The sequence below is a fragment of the Arvicanthis niloticus genome, chromosome 3 (assembly GCF_011762505.2).
Source record: "Arvicanthis niloticus isolate mArvNil1 chromosome 3, mArvNil1.pat.X, whole genome shotgun sequence".
Classification (NCBI taxonomy): Eukaryota; Metazoa; Chordata; class Mammalia; order Rodentia; family Muridae; genus Arvicanthis; species Arvicanthis niloticus.
The window spans coordinates 118,792,973-118,807,304 of NC_047660.1; the positions used below are offsets into that span (position 1 = coordinate 118,792,973).

A 14,332-nucleotide genomic window follows, 5' to 3' on the forward strand; every position below is an offset into this window, starting at 1 on the left:
AGTTAAACATTTTCCTTTATAAGACTTGCCTAGGTCATGGTGTCTCTTCACAACAATGGAAACCCTAACTAAGACAAACAAACATAGAATTAAATTGTTTTTGTATTGACAGCAGCAGTCGCTATGGTCACAATGGCCATGTTCCTTAAGGAGGCATAGCTTTTCCCTATAGGCAGAATAAGTGAGATGCCAAAGTATGAGTGGAAGATGAGCACAGAGTGAAAACTAAGAGAGGGTTAGTCTCTAGAAATAGTACTCTATACATGGGTGGTGGTTTAAATGAGAAATGTCAGGGCCCATGCTGGAGGAAGTATGGCACTGTGGTTGGGTTTTGAGAGCTCACGGCCTCACTGTACTTCCAGTTCACTCTCTCTGCCTCATGCTTACAGTTCAACATGGGAGCTCCCAGCATTCTGCTCCAGCCACCACACCTGCCACTTGCTGCCACGCTGTCCCTGCCATCACAAACTCCAAATCCTTGGAACTGTAAAAAAAAAAAAAAGAAGAAAAAAAAAAACTCTTCTATAAGTTTTCTTGGTCATGGTGTTTTGTCACAGCAGCTGAAAAAATAACTAATACAAGACAAGAGGTCACAGAAAGCTGATTTCTTTTTCCTTGACTTTGAATCCCAGGGGCAACTCTTTTCTCTCTCTTTGTTCTCTTTCAATTTTCCTTAGTTAAGCCTTGTCTTCTGTTTTTAATCCACTCCTCCCTCTTGCTAGATAACTCTTGTTTACATGATAAAACCACGGAATGTTCCCTAATTTCACATTTTATTTTAATAAGAGTGTAAAGGGAAGGGAGCCATAAATACTTGAAAGTATTTTTTAAAATTAGTATTGCATATTAGTTAGACATATTAATGAGTTTCATTGTAATATCTCTATGCATGGAAAGTATTTATTGATGATAAGACCATTGATCTCTTATTCAAAGGCTCCTTCTTAATGTTCCCCTTCCCCATGAAGACAAAGGCAATATAATGCAAATACATTCAACTCTGTTGTAAGATGAAACTGCAGATCTTGCAAGAGGTAGAAGGGTTCATAATGCCAATGAGAGCGAGGTCAGAAAAGCCACTATCAAATCTGAACTCAAAATGAAGGTAGAATCAACAGGCAAGGTGACTATATTGTTGCATCAGAAAAGAAGACTTTGATTATGAAAAGATAGAGATTTTTGAAGAAATGGAGGAAGTCCCTCATTTTCACAAAATAACACTCTTTTTAATTTTGCTGTGAATTAGACAAAGTGACTTAGAAGTTGACTAGTTCTTGCCTCCCATTGTAAGGTTTATGTCTTATATTCTAATAGGAACAGATTGGCTTAGAAGAGAAAGGACGTCAGATTTATTGAATTAAACAAAGTTATGTGTGGGATGAGGCCCTTCAGAAATGAGAACCCAACGTGCTTAGGTTTGATGAACAATGGGCAGTTGTGTGGAAGAAGGATTGGACAGAGGGCATATGACTTAAACTGGGGGAAAATGCAAGGCCTGCTGCTCAAATGCTTCTGCCAGTGCAGGGGCAGGATGTGTATTCCATGAGGCTCTTAGGGGAGACAGTGGGCAGTCCCAGGGTGACACTCTTACTAGCTATGGCTTACTTTGGAGGAAAAGAATCCAGCTTCTGCCACAACTTCAGGGGAGTTAAGGAGAGGCCAAGGTAGCCCACAAAGATTTTGCTTCATTACCAACTCAAATTTCTCAGCCCAACACAACACATACTGTTGATATACTGTTTCCAGGCCCCAGATAGGTGCTTCACATTTCATAGGCAAAAGCAAGTGAATAAAATTGTGATCTTATTCATTCCATAATTAGCAGAGAGTTGTACAAAGACACCTTTTCTCCACTTCCCCAGTACCACACAAAATAGGTGTCATGAGAATTTTTAAATTTTTTTTTTGAGACTTTCACATTTGAGTACAATGCCACATTTAAGTATAATTTCTCTCTCTCCTACCACCATTCCTTCCCCCATTTCATTTACTCTTGGTTTTAAAACCCACTGAGTCCACTTGCTGCTACATGCATTTAACTTTTAGTTTTAGTTTCCAATAAAATTCCAAACAAACCTTTAATTAAAAACAAAACAAAAAAAAAAAAAACCAAAAAAACAAAAAACAAAAAAAAAAACCAATGCTCTAAAACTCAGTCCATGTTTTAAACAGATTTTCCTTGAGAAAGCTCTACCAGTCCTAAGCACAGTAGGACAAGGCAGTCATGTATAAAGGAAGCTGAACTTATCTGGTGTAATGAATACCTTAGTTACATCTGTGGGTGACATGTCTTACATCTGCTACTTTCAGGTTGTTAAGTTGCATTGCTCAGGAATAACTTAGGTCAAGAGAGGTTTACTTGGGCTTATGGTTTTGGAGAGACTGCAGGGAAGGCATGGGGGGGGGGTGGCTTTGCCTGTGGCTGTAGGATCATTAATAGAGTGGTCACACCTACTGAACCATGAAGCAAAGAGAGAAGGACCAGACCCAGGCAGGTACATCTTTAGAGATTCCATCACTTGCTATTTAACGTGGACAGTCAGCCTTACCTTCTAAAGGCTCTGCCATCTCTCAAACAGCACCACAAGCTGGGGAAGGGGGCTCAAAAATCCAAACCATGAGCCCATGGGAGACATTCAGATTCAAACCATGTCCTATTTACACCGTCTATTAAAACGTTTTAAAGATTTATGTGTACGGACATTTTGCCTGCATGTATGTATGTACACCACTTGTGTGACTGGTGTCTTCAGAGGAAAGGCATCAGCACTTCTGGAACTGGAATTACAGATGGGTTTGAGCCACGATGTGGGTGCTGGAAATCAAACCAGGGTCCTCTATAGAACATTAAGCACTCTTAATTACTGAGCCATCTCTCAGCCCTGTATATTCAATTTTTATTATTTTTTAAAAAATATTCTCATTTCTGAATTCATGGGGTATTACTTACTCTTGGGTAGTACCTGCAGTATCACTTCCAAAGCATTTAATTTATTAGCTTATTTAAGACAGACTGTCACTCTGTAGCCCTAGCTAGCCTGAGCACACAGACATTCGGCTATCTCTACTTCCCAGATGTTGAAGCTAAAGGCATGCACCGCCACACCTAGCCATTATTATTGGAAATAGTCTCATCAGTGTTTCCCAAGACAATGTTTACATAGGAGACAGATTACATAGTCAACTTGGAGCAACACCTATATTTGAATTTGCTTCTGGTACTTAATAGACATGGGACAATGCGCAAAATACATGCATTCTCTGAATTCCAGGATCTTCATCCATTAAAACAGACCAACATTTCATAGATGTAAAGACCTGATGCAAAAAGCTGAAAAATACCAGATATTGTAAAGGATTTTGATATAGGAGTCATAAAAATGCAGACTATTTTTATTCCCTTATGGTCTTAATTTATTGATCATTTTATATTTTGGGATACTTCATGTGTTTTTTGCAATATGAAACTAGGATTTCCAGACTATTAAAAATACCTGACAAAACTTCCAGTATCTGAGAAACCTCAGTGTGAGTTGCTGGTCAGTGGAGTCCAAGAGACTCCTAAAACAATTTAGGTTATTTCTGTTGGCCTTGGTTGCCACCCTGAGGTTGAAGGTAGGTCCCTATTGCTGAAAACATCTACTTCAGAGGTTGCACCCAGAGGATCCAAGCTAGACCTGATCTGAAAGACTCTTCCCTGAGGATTAGTTTTCATAGCATGGGGGAAAGCACTATTCGAGCTTCCAAAGAGAGGAAAGCAACTTTGCCCAGCTGGTATGCCTATGAACCACAACAACCAGTATGGCATGGTTACCCCGTGGCACTCATCTTGGTGGCAACCAACAGCTCTCTAATTGGTCTTAAGGCCTCTCAGCAGGAGGGTACTCTTAACCTAGCCAACTACCCAGGATCTTACAAGAGAATCTACTACTGCCACTGCATTCAGTCACCTTATCTGCACACCCACTGATGAGGGTGGTTCTCATTCCTCATCAATGGAATGTCTCTTTACTAGTCAGAGACCATAACAGAAAACCACAACTTGTCAAAACTGAGAGAACAAGTAATCCTGGGTTGTCCTGCCTCAGTTACTATATCCACAACAAAACTCCTGCATCTAAGGCTCAGGGAACATCAAGGAAGAAGAGGCATAAAGATCCTAAGAGCCAGAGGACCAAGGAAATCTGCAGTGAGGTTGTGTCTCCTAAAAATGACAGGGAGCATCACCTCAAGACTTGAACAAGCACAATACCCATAGACATAGTAACAGGGAAGGGGGAAATTCTCACAGGGCCCCATCCTGTGTGTGTGTGTGTGTGTGTGTGTGTGTGTGTGTGTGTGTATGTAGGCAACTATTGAGAGCAGGAGAAACAGTCTTCTCTAGGGATGAGCTCCCAATTCCAATAGGTAAGCCCTAAAATCATATGCATACAAGCAACACTAAATGGACTGAACAGGTTATATTTATATATTTAGGCATATATATGTATATATATGTATGTGTGTATGTATATATACACACATACATATATATACACATACATATATATACATATATATGCCTAAAAACAAAATTAAGATTATGATGAATGTTGAAAGCATGCATTTTAGAGTACTTTGATGCATACACCTCTTAGAACGAATTCTTTAATGTCCTATAACACTTTGAAAAAAGACCTCTAAATGTAATTTGTAAGATTTACTTTGTAAAATGTCATTGAACTTTTTTTGTTGTTGTTTGTTTTTGTTTGTTTGTTTTGTAGGCTGGGTGCATGGGGAAGCTTCAGTGGCAGTCTTCCAACCCACTGGAGCAATTTCTACAAACACATATTAACTTAAAACCAAAACCTCAATGTTTTACCATGCAGAGCCTCATGCAGAAGCCTTCTAAGTCGGATACTCCTGGACTTGAAGCACTGCCTAGACACTTTCTGCTTGTCTTAAAGGTCTTCATCCTTTAAGTTGAGAATCTCTTTGTTGGTGGTGTCCCGAAGGTGAAAAGAGACATGGCACATAAAAAACATCTATGTACGTATAGCAGAATGTAAATGTGATAAAGATTTCCCAAAATCTCCAAACTCAAAAGATAAGATATATTTTGATCAAAAATGGCAACAAGCCATGTTTGGTGGCGCACACCTTTAATCCCAGCACTCGAGAGGCAGAGGCAGGTGGATTTCTGAGTTTGAGGCCAGCCTGGTCTACAGAGTTGAGTTCCAGGACAGCCAGGGCTAAACAGAGCAACCCTGTCTCGAAAAACAAAACAAAACAAAACAAACAAAATCCAAACCAACCAAATAAAAATAGTAATAGTATACATAACATATAAAATACAAAAATTAAATTCTCTTGAGACTTAAACAGCAAATTATGTGATGTTTACCCACTGTATTCAAGGTTGCTTTTTTTTTCTTCTTATTGCTCATGTATACATCTACATTAGGACTTCTCAATGGATTTCTGCCCAAGCCCTACAACCAGATAGTGTTAGAGGAAGAGCAGACAGGGTGAGATCTAACAAATTATTGCAAAGTTTTGCTATTTTGCTTTCTTCTTCTAGACCCTGGCCTATTCCCTATGGAGATTACTAGTTCATATACTTTTTTTTTTTTTTTTTTTTTTTTTTTTTTTTTTTTTTTTTTTTTTTTTTTGCTTAAAGTCTGGGGACAGTGGACAGCTAACATTTAGTGCCTCTAACAGTGACATACTAGGATTGGTGAATTGCAAACAGTATTTTGTTTCTTCTAACAAGAACGGCAGATATTTGCATTCTTGTTCCTGGGAAGCAGACGTCTTTACTGCCATTTGCTCAGCTCATGGAGCTAATTGGTGGCAGCATATTGTAAGCAAGGTATCAATTATACAATGAATTTTGTTTGTTTGACCAACAAGAATCTCAGGTACTAAAGGGCAAATAAACCAGCTTTCCTCCAATCTTAGTAAATTATTTAATTTCCTCTGTTGAATGGGTGATCTTTTGTTTTACAAATTTAATATTGTTATCAATAGAAGGGAATGATATGGAGTCGATGAAATTTTATTTCTCCCATTGAAGGTTAAAGGACGTTTCTTGTCTCTAAGTACTGAATTCTGTAGTTATTCCGAAAATAGTCCAGCTTTCAGTGTGTTTTGGAGAAGCCACACCAGCCGTTTAAGATCAATAAAACAACTGGGCAAAATTTAACCACGTGCATTGCACAGGTTTCCACTTCTGAGCTTGCAGAATCTCGACATCTTTAGAGCCCTGCTCCATACATGCTCTGCACACTCCTCCAAGAAGCTACTGGATAAACCTCTTGTAAGGATCTGCTAGCTAGTGGCTCGCTCCAGACTGCACCCTAGTTCTATCCACGTTCCCCCTATTCTCTTTCATGCACACTCTGATGCTGGGCACCAAACTCCTGGCCAGGTTTTAGGCTCGGTTCAGAGGAACAGGAGGGCGGTAGGCGATCGGCGGCGCGCACGGAGGCGCGCGGGCTGGGGCGGGGCCAGCGTGCAGCGTCGGGGGCGGGCGCAAGCAAGTCTCCGTGCAGCTCGCCTTTGTTCTCTGCCATTGTGAGGCACTTCCTCCTTTGGCACCTCATTTCTGCACCCTGTGGGGAATTCGGAACTGGCTTTTGGGCTTTAGTTTGGGGTACGTGACGCTGTTTTGAGCCTAGTCTCTCCCTTGTTACCCTTCTTCCCCATGCTTGGCAGGAAGGCCGAGTGCAAAGAGCTACTCGCCCCCGACGGCTGCGCCGCCGCTCTACCGGCAGCTCCCGCAGGAGGCGTCTTAACCCAAGACCGGGGACCACACCTCCCGATCGGCCACCGCGGCAACCGGTTTCCTTGGATCTGCACCGGGTCCGGGCGCGGGCGGCTCGGGCGAGCACTGAAGCGAGGGTCGGAGGCCAGCGCGCAGCCCGACCCCGGCCGCCTAGGCGTCCCAGGAGCCAGCGCCAGTGTCGCAGCAACCCTCCCTGGCGCTCGAGCTCCCCGGCCGCCTGGCGGACTCCTCTACCCCCTTATATAGCCCTCTAAAAATAGCTTGCCTCGTACCGCCTTGTAAGGCAGCAGGGAGATCCGCAGCGCGCCAATCGGCGGCTGCCGTCGGGGCCAGGCCCCGCCCCAGGGTCCGCTCCGAGTGCCGCATTGGTCCTCAGTGACTTCATGAGCCCCCTGTTTACCTTACATGGTCACACGCGGCCTAATGGACGCCCTCCTCCGAGATCCCACGGCTGCGCGCAAAGCGGGGCGGAGGGAGGGAGTTTGGGGAGGGGGAAGAGCAGGAGGAGGAGACAAGGTGGGGGGGGACTACAAACTAGCGAGGATGGGGTGGGGGGGTGGGGAGGGAAGAGAAGGGGTGGGGGGGAGAGAAGCGATCGCGAGAAAAAAAATGCAACCTCCCAAAATAAAGAGCAAAGATTGCATTAGGAGCGAACAGCGCTGCAGATATAGATGGCAGCTTCGTGTCAGTGAGTTTGCGTCCCCCTTCCTGATCCACGAGCTGGAGTGATTAGAGCCCTGGAAGGGAATTGTTACTCCCGTGAAGTCCCCTTTTCCTGGCAGTCATCTGCACTGTACACGCTGGATCCCTCTCTCCATCCACCCCACTCACTCGCTCCTCTCTCACCTCCTCTCTCCCTCTCTCCTGCATTGATTTTTTTCTCTCCTTTTTTTAGTTGACTGAAACAAAACAAAACAAAAGGGCCACTGGATGTCTGCCTTCTTGGGGGGTGAGCCAGACAGACTGACAAACAAACAGACCCAGCTGAGCTCGGGGGAGGGTTTCTCCTCCGGTTTTGCCCGGCAGCAGCAGCATGGACGTGTTGGCTAGTTATAGTATATTCCAGGAGCTACAACTTGTCCACGACACCGGCTACTTCTCAGCTTTGCCATCCCTGGAGGAGACCTGGCAGCAGGTGAATGATTTAAATTACTTGTGTAAATCGTGTGGCGGCCGCGGAGACGCAGGGGCTGCGTTTGGTGTGGGCTTTGAGTTGAAATTTTTTTAATTCTTTTTTTCTTATGTATTTATTTATTTATTTTTTTTTGGCTGTGTGTTGTTTAAAATGTTTTGTGAAACAATCATATGCGCTTACCTCTCCACCCACCCCTAACCCCTTAGTGTGCTGAGCTGAGCCGGTCCTAGCTGCCTGCGTTTCTGTCACTAACACACATCCTTGCGCACACGTTGTCGGCTCGCTGTCCCCTAGCAGAGAATTGCTGGCGAACTTCTGGGGTTTGGAGGAGCCGGGTGGGAAGGTGGTCGAGCAATGGTTGACAAGATACCACGTTTCTAGATGCAGGCGTTCTGACCTTAGTACTTAAATCAGCTTTATTTCAACTGGTCCTGAGGACTGCGGGGTGGGGGGTGGGGGGGGAGGGGGAGCACGTCGTGTTTTCCCCGTAATTTAGCGAGTGTCAATAAAGAATAGGAGCTTGATTTTTAGATTATACAAGGTGAGCTGTAGGGAGAGAAGCCAGGTGACAAAAGATGCTTAAGGATATGTACAAGGAAAATGAGAAGATGTATCTCTCTTAGGCTGACAATGCATTGTATGTTTCTCCTGCTAATGCTTCCAGAAAAAGCAGCCTATACTGTGTCCTTGCGTTTTGTTTGTTTGTTTGGGATGCCTCACAGGTTAGCACCACCTTGGACAAAGGGTGGTGTGTGCTTCTGTTCTTCCCTACTTTGTCTTAGAGGACTAGTTAAGAAAACTCCTAGGATGCTAAAGGGTACCAGTGCCAAGTTCGCTTGGCATCTCCGGGAGGTTGACGCCTGACTGGGGACAAGTTCACTGGGCTTTGTGAAGTGGAATAAAGAAAGTGCTGGTCAGTGGAAAGTGCTGGGTCTGCTGCGGAAACAGTGGTTTTCCCAGCAGCGATTAGGAGGTGCTGAGGGGACATTCTGCAGGAAAGATGGTGGTGGATGGGGGCGGGGCGGCTGGTGATAGGGACACCATGGGTGTTTAAAAACTCTACAGTGTGCACCCTGGAAAGTCCAGGAAGGCAGTCTGGATTTGCACGTTCGGAGTGTGAATTTGTACAGTCCATTCTGGAGGGAAAAAAAAAACCCTTGCCCTTGGGGAGGGCCCTGCGATCCTCGGTGTGTGGCTGCTCGTGTAACTTCGCAGCTCAGTGACAGCAGCTTGTTAAGGCTAATGAACGGCTGAGTTTCCTCTGCCAGGATCCAAAGCAAGATTTGCCAGCTTGAGGCTGGGATGTAACAGTTGCTGCTTTCGGAAGAGATGCTAAGCTCATGGTATATAGGGAGCCAGTGGTAAAGCGCTCACCCTTAAGACTGTGCCATTGTTACTAGTTGTTGCCTGGCTGGAAGCTGCAGAGTTTTCCTCCAGGTATTGGCCACCCGTGTCTGTGTGTCTGTGTAGGGCATGGATTCCAGTTGGAAGGCTGGCAGATGCTGCCCTTTGCTAAACACACGGGCAGAGTACTCATACCGTTTCTTTAATACATTCTTTCCTGGCGTTCTTAATGTCTTATGTAGGGTCTCCCCACATCCTTTCTTCCTTTTTATTTTGATATGAAGTAAGCCAAAATGTTGCCAGAACCTCATTTTCTAAACAGCCGTCTAAACACCCCGTCAGCCCACTGGTGTGGAATCAGTTGCATATTAACTACAGTCTAGACTGGTTAGGGAAGGGAATCTGTTGATTTAGTCAGCCTGCCCGAGGCAGCCCTTGTTTGTGACTAACTGTTAAGCAGTGTTGGAGGGAAGAAAGTTGGCTTTATTTATTACAACGTTCCCTGCAGATGAATCACACAACTTTGTTTTGGTTCAAGTTTTTCAGGGTAGTAAAGCCTGCTCGTGGGCTTGGGGGTGGGGGGCTTTTTGAGAGGAAACCTGCGTTTCTAGATCTGCCTAGAGGATCCAGAAAGTACAGCTTCAAGGAAACATCACTGGCTTGACAATTAGGGGATGTATTAGATCTATTGTTTCCTCAGAAGCCAGCTCTGCTGCTCTTCCTCTCCCCCTCCTGCTGCCTCCTCCCCTTCTAGAAATCTCTAGCTTAGTTTTTTTTTTTTTCCTCAATTTATCGCCAGGCAAAGGAATTCTCCTTTCCACCTTCTTTCTTATTTCTTGTCTCAACTGTCTCCAACTGCCATCTTCTCTCATCTTAAAACCCCTCCCCAAGTCCACATGGAAACATAACTTCCGGACAAGCACTTCTAAACACGGTACCATGGCCAGGAGCGCTGTGCAGGACTCTGTTCACAGCTGCTCTGTATAAAGGTGACTAGGACCCTGAGTTCATGCTGATGACAAAACCTTTAGCCTTTATCTCTTCCTTCCTCCCCATTCCCACACTCCCTTGCTTTTGACTCTAAGGGGTAGTGGTGATTTTATGCAACTGCTAGTTTAAAATTAACCAGATGGTGAAATTCTGAGACTCCTTTGCTCAAAACAGCTCAAGAAGGTTGCTACAAAAACCCCAGGCAGGAGGAAGTTTCCCGATGCTCTGGGGTAATCAGATTTTAGAGGTCAAATGAGGAATCATTATTAGATGTTTTTCTTAAAGTGAGCAATAAACTCGGGGACATGTGAACAGGCGGAGGGGGTGGTAGTGGAGGAGATCCTGATAATCTAATTTGGTTTCTAGAGAATGGCTTTGAATGATAAACCCAAGAACATCTGTGCATTAGAAAATTGAGGAGGGACTGCTTGTCGACATTGCTTGCTTCAAACTTAGGCTGTGGGATAGTTTCCTGTGTCAGTGAGCCTATGACAAAGACAGTGATGGAGACAGTACTACCTTGTGTCACTTTAATGTGAATTCTTGGGCAGGGATACTCAACCAGGATTCCAACTTCCAAAATCGTTGGTGTAATTAAAAATCCAGATGGACATCCCAGATCCACAGCTCTCCATCTCTGAACTCTAACGGCATGCTCAAGCACTTGGCCCAAGTAATATCATCTCTGCCTGTCATGTAACTGTAAATTACACCGTGTTTATGTGCTTATGTGGTCTGTTATTTATGGCATTCAGCTGACACAACTCTGAAGGCTGCCAGCCTCTCTGAAAACTTATAGGAAATATTTCAAAAGCTGTTTGATCAGAAGTTGAAAACAGTTAAGATTAGGACAGAAGCTAGAGTAGATTTTAGGGTACCATTTGATGATAAAGGGAGATACATCCAGAATGTCACAAGAGAAGCTGGGCTCTTTGAACTGGCTGCTGACTCAGAAAATAAAAAAGCCTTTCATATATAACATTCCATTTTCTTCCAGACTCTACAGAGGTGTAGAATGTTTATAGATTCTTTATTCCCAGCATGCTGTTTCATAAGGACAGTACGAGTAATGACACTGAGTGTTATTTGCACTTAACTTTGCTACATGCCATTGAAAAGCATGGCATGTTTACTTGAAAACTCCTATGGAATTATGACCATTGTTAATGCTGATTCATAATTGGCAAATGGGGTCAATTTCAGGCCTCTGTTTTGCTTGGAGAAAATTTTCCACTGCTACTGGAAACAAATAAATAAATCATAGAACATTCTTCCCTCCTCCTCCACTCCCCCATTGTTTTAAACTAATGGCACACTTGGCTTCTGTAAGGACTAAAGTGTCCCTGTAACTCTGCAATTTCATCTTGGTTTCAGGCATCCTGAAACACTTTTTATGAGGGCTTTTGGTAGGAAGCATCTCTAGGGGAAAACCTACAGAAATGGTTGCCTTCCAAGAACAGCCTCATAGTACCGGGAGCTGGGATTTGGCCTGTGAGCCACACATCTTCTCCCTCTGTGTGTGATCTTCCCCTTGCATTGCCTTTTATAGGCTGGGCAGCCAGGTGCTGTCTCACACAGAAAGACAAAGCAAACTGCAGGGTCTGTGTATCCGCAGGTTTGCCACTGTCCCAATTTGCAGAAAACCTTATCATGAATTAGAATTTCTTGGCAACAGCACCACCCTGAGAAATTTGTAGACACAAAGGAGCCTTGGTAACCACATTGAAAGGATAAAATAGCTGGTTATTTATTTATTTATTATTTATTTTTGTATGTGATTTATGTATTCCTCAATTACTGTAAATCTTTTTTTTTATTTGAAACAGAATCAAAACTGCCCTGATTCTCTAGCTTTTCTTTATAAAGATGGAGCGACTACAGAAACGTGGCTTTAAAAATGAGAGCACATGTGAGTGCCATCAGTCACACATTTAGCCTTTCTGTAATAGATTCATTTTTATGTTCTTTTCATACACACATCTTTATGTGGGCACATAATCCTTCAGTCTACCTGTCTGCCATTTGGTATTTTAAAGTAAGAGAGGATGTCAATGCAGATGTTGCTACTACACCTGTACTTAGGAAGGGAGAGGAACTCACCCTTCTTTGTTCTCCATGCATCACACACCCCTACTCACCACCCTGAGGAGAGAGGGAAGATGGGGGTCCTATCCATTTAAAAGGCAAAGTAGAAGATACAGGCTGACAGCTTTGCCCTGAGATGATTTATGGATGGGCATGTTGGAGACCTTAAGTGTTCAAATGTGGGACTCTTCTCTCCCAGCCCCCTTCTAACTAGAAGTGCCTGTTGAAGCTAATTTGCTTTTCCACTTAAATGGAGATAGTTTAGAGAGGGTCAGAATGGAGCTTTTAATAGCCATTCTCTTACGACTCTGAAAAGTCCCCCTTCGCAGAATCCCTCTTGTTTAATACGAAGCATACTTTGGCCAGTCCCAACCAGCTCATGTTGGTGGGATACCTGCTCTGATATTTGGCCAGTCAGTTGGTAGACGTTCCCACGTCTGGTTAGCATCATGTGTCTGGAGTTTTTAGTCACCTTCACTGGCTCCATCACTGATGAATGCATACGGTGCCTCCCTGATGCTGGCTCACTGCTGTAAATCACTTGCAGTTGGAGTTACAGCTGCAACTACAGTTAAAGCTGTAGCTATAACTCCCAACAGCATGCATGTTGGAGTTAGGATTTGCTGAAAGTCTAGGACAGCTCCCCCAATTTAAAGGGAGCAATGCCAGAGTGGTGAGGGCAGAGACTTTGTGTCCCTTTGTTCTCCCTAATCAGTTAAGTGCTTGCTTAGCATAAACAGGTAGAAATGTGTTAACCTCAATTGCCAGCCCACTCTACCAAGAAAGGACCCAGAAAACTCTACAGCTCCTAATGATACCTAATCAGTAATGTATATAACACTGACAAGCTATGAAACACTGCTCTTTTCCCTATATTTTATACCCATCTTAGAACATTCTCATGAGCAGACATTCTTATTAAATCTCATGTAGGAGTCTCCCAAATAAAGAATTGCTACTCTTAAGATGTGTGTTTGTCTGAGTGAGCCTGATCTTCCTCTCCTGATGCTCCTGCTTCTTACCTTGCAACATCATTGCTACTAACTTGGGCCAGAGATGCTGGCTTGTCATTCAGTATGAGCCTAAGAACTTGATCTGGTGGTCTGCAGTCTGTCTGTCCCACTTTCTGTTTCAGGAACTCTGTCCGGCACATCCTTTGTGTGTGTGCTGAGTCAGCGGTTGCCCTAGGGAACTGAGTCCCAATGTCTACCTGCTTGAGATGAGAATGGAGATGACACTCCTGATTGAGAAGACCTGCCAGTAGACCCAGTGTGGCTGTGTGAGACTTTGCTCTAATAAAATATTCTGTATAAAACAATATATTAAGTCCATTCCATGTTAAATATTTAATTTCCTAAGCCCTTATTTATGCAGACTGTTGTGTTTGGGTGATGCAAAGTTAAAAAGGATATATATTCTGCCTCACTTCATTCTAGAAGAGGGCACATTTAAAATTAAGTGATACAGAATAAGAGACCACTGCAAAAGTGAACTTTTCAGTACTGTGTTTGAACAGGGAGTCTGTCCTGTGTGCCCTGCCCCCCCACCCCCATGGACTTGTTTAGATAAAGCAGGCATGAGATTTGCTTAGCTCGGTTGTGGGCGTGCTTTTAGCTCAGGGCATGTTGGGGGCTGGTAAGCAACAGTGTGACTTCATATGTCCATAATGTTCAGGAAATGGCGTCTGTGTCTGTGTCATTCGGAAATGACTTGACGTAATTAAAACAATTAATGTAGCGCCACATGCAATATCTATTTCTGAATATGGATTCATTAACATTTCCTGAGGGTCATTTTGAAAGTCTGGCCTCTAGCTTGCAACAGAGCTAAGAACTGAAATCTTCTCATTTCAAATCCTGAGAGGGGTTTTGGTTTATTCAGCTCTGAAGTACTGGAGTTGAATCACGGTGGACTGTCACAGCCAAAGGAGGTGTTGCATTCTTCAGATTCATGCTAGCACTGCTGCCTCTGGGACCCAGGGCTCAGACACTGGAGTAAATTTCAAATCACTG

General features: G+C 43.7%; 1 protein-coding gene across 6 annotated transcripts in view; it reads left to right on the plus strand.

Annotated features, from left to right (window-relative positions):
- Positions 1-6,507: 6,507 nt before the first annotated feature.
- Positions 6,508-14,332, plus strand: part of Klf7 (KLF transcription factor 7) — a 93,016-nt gene continuing 85,191 nt past the window's right edge. For 2 of the 6 annotated variants that reach the window (XM_076931790.1, XM_034498306.2), the window contains exons 1-2: positions 6,508-6,634; positions 7,662-7,901. In XM_076931790.1, coding sequence (XP_076787905.1) covers positions 7,800-7,901 — 102 coding nt within the window. In that variant the 5' untranslated portion in view covers positions 6,508-6,634; positions 7,662-7,799. Of the gene's footprint in view, positions 6,635-7,176; positions 7,283-7,324; positions 7,902-14,332 lie in introns of those variants that run through there. The other 4 variants (XM_076931792.1, XM_076931794.1, XM_076931791.1 and 1 more) reach the window with 3 other exon arrangements.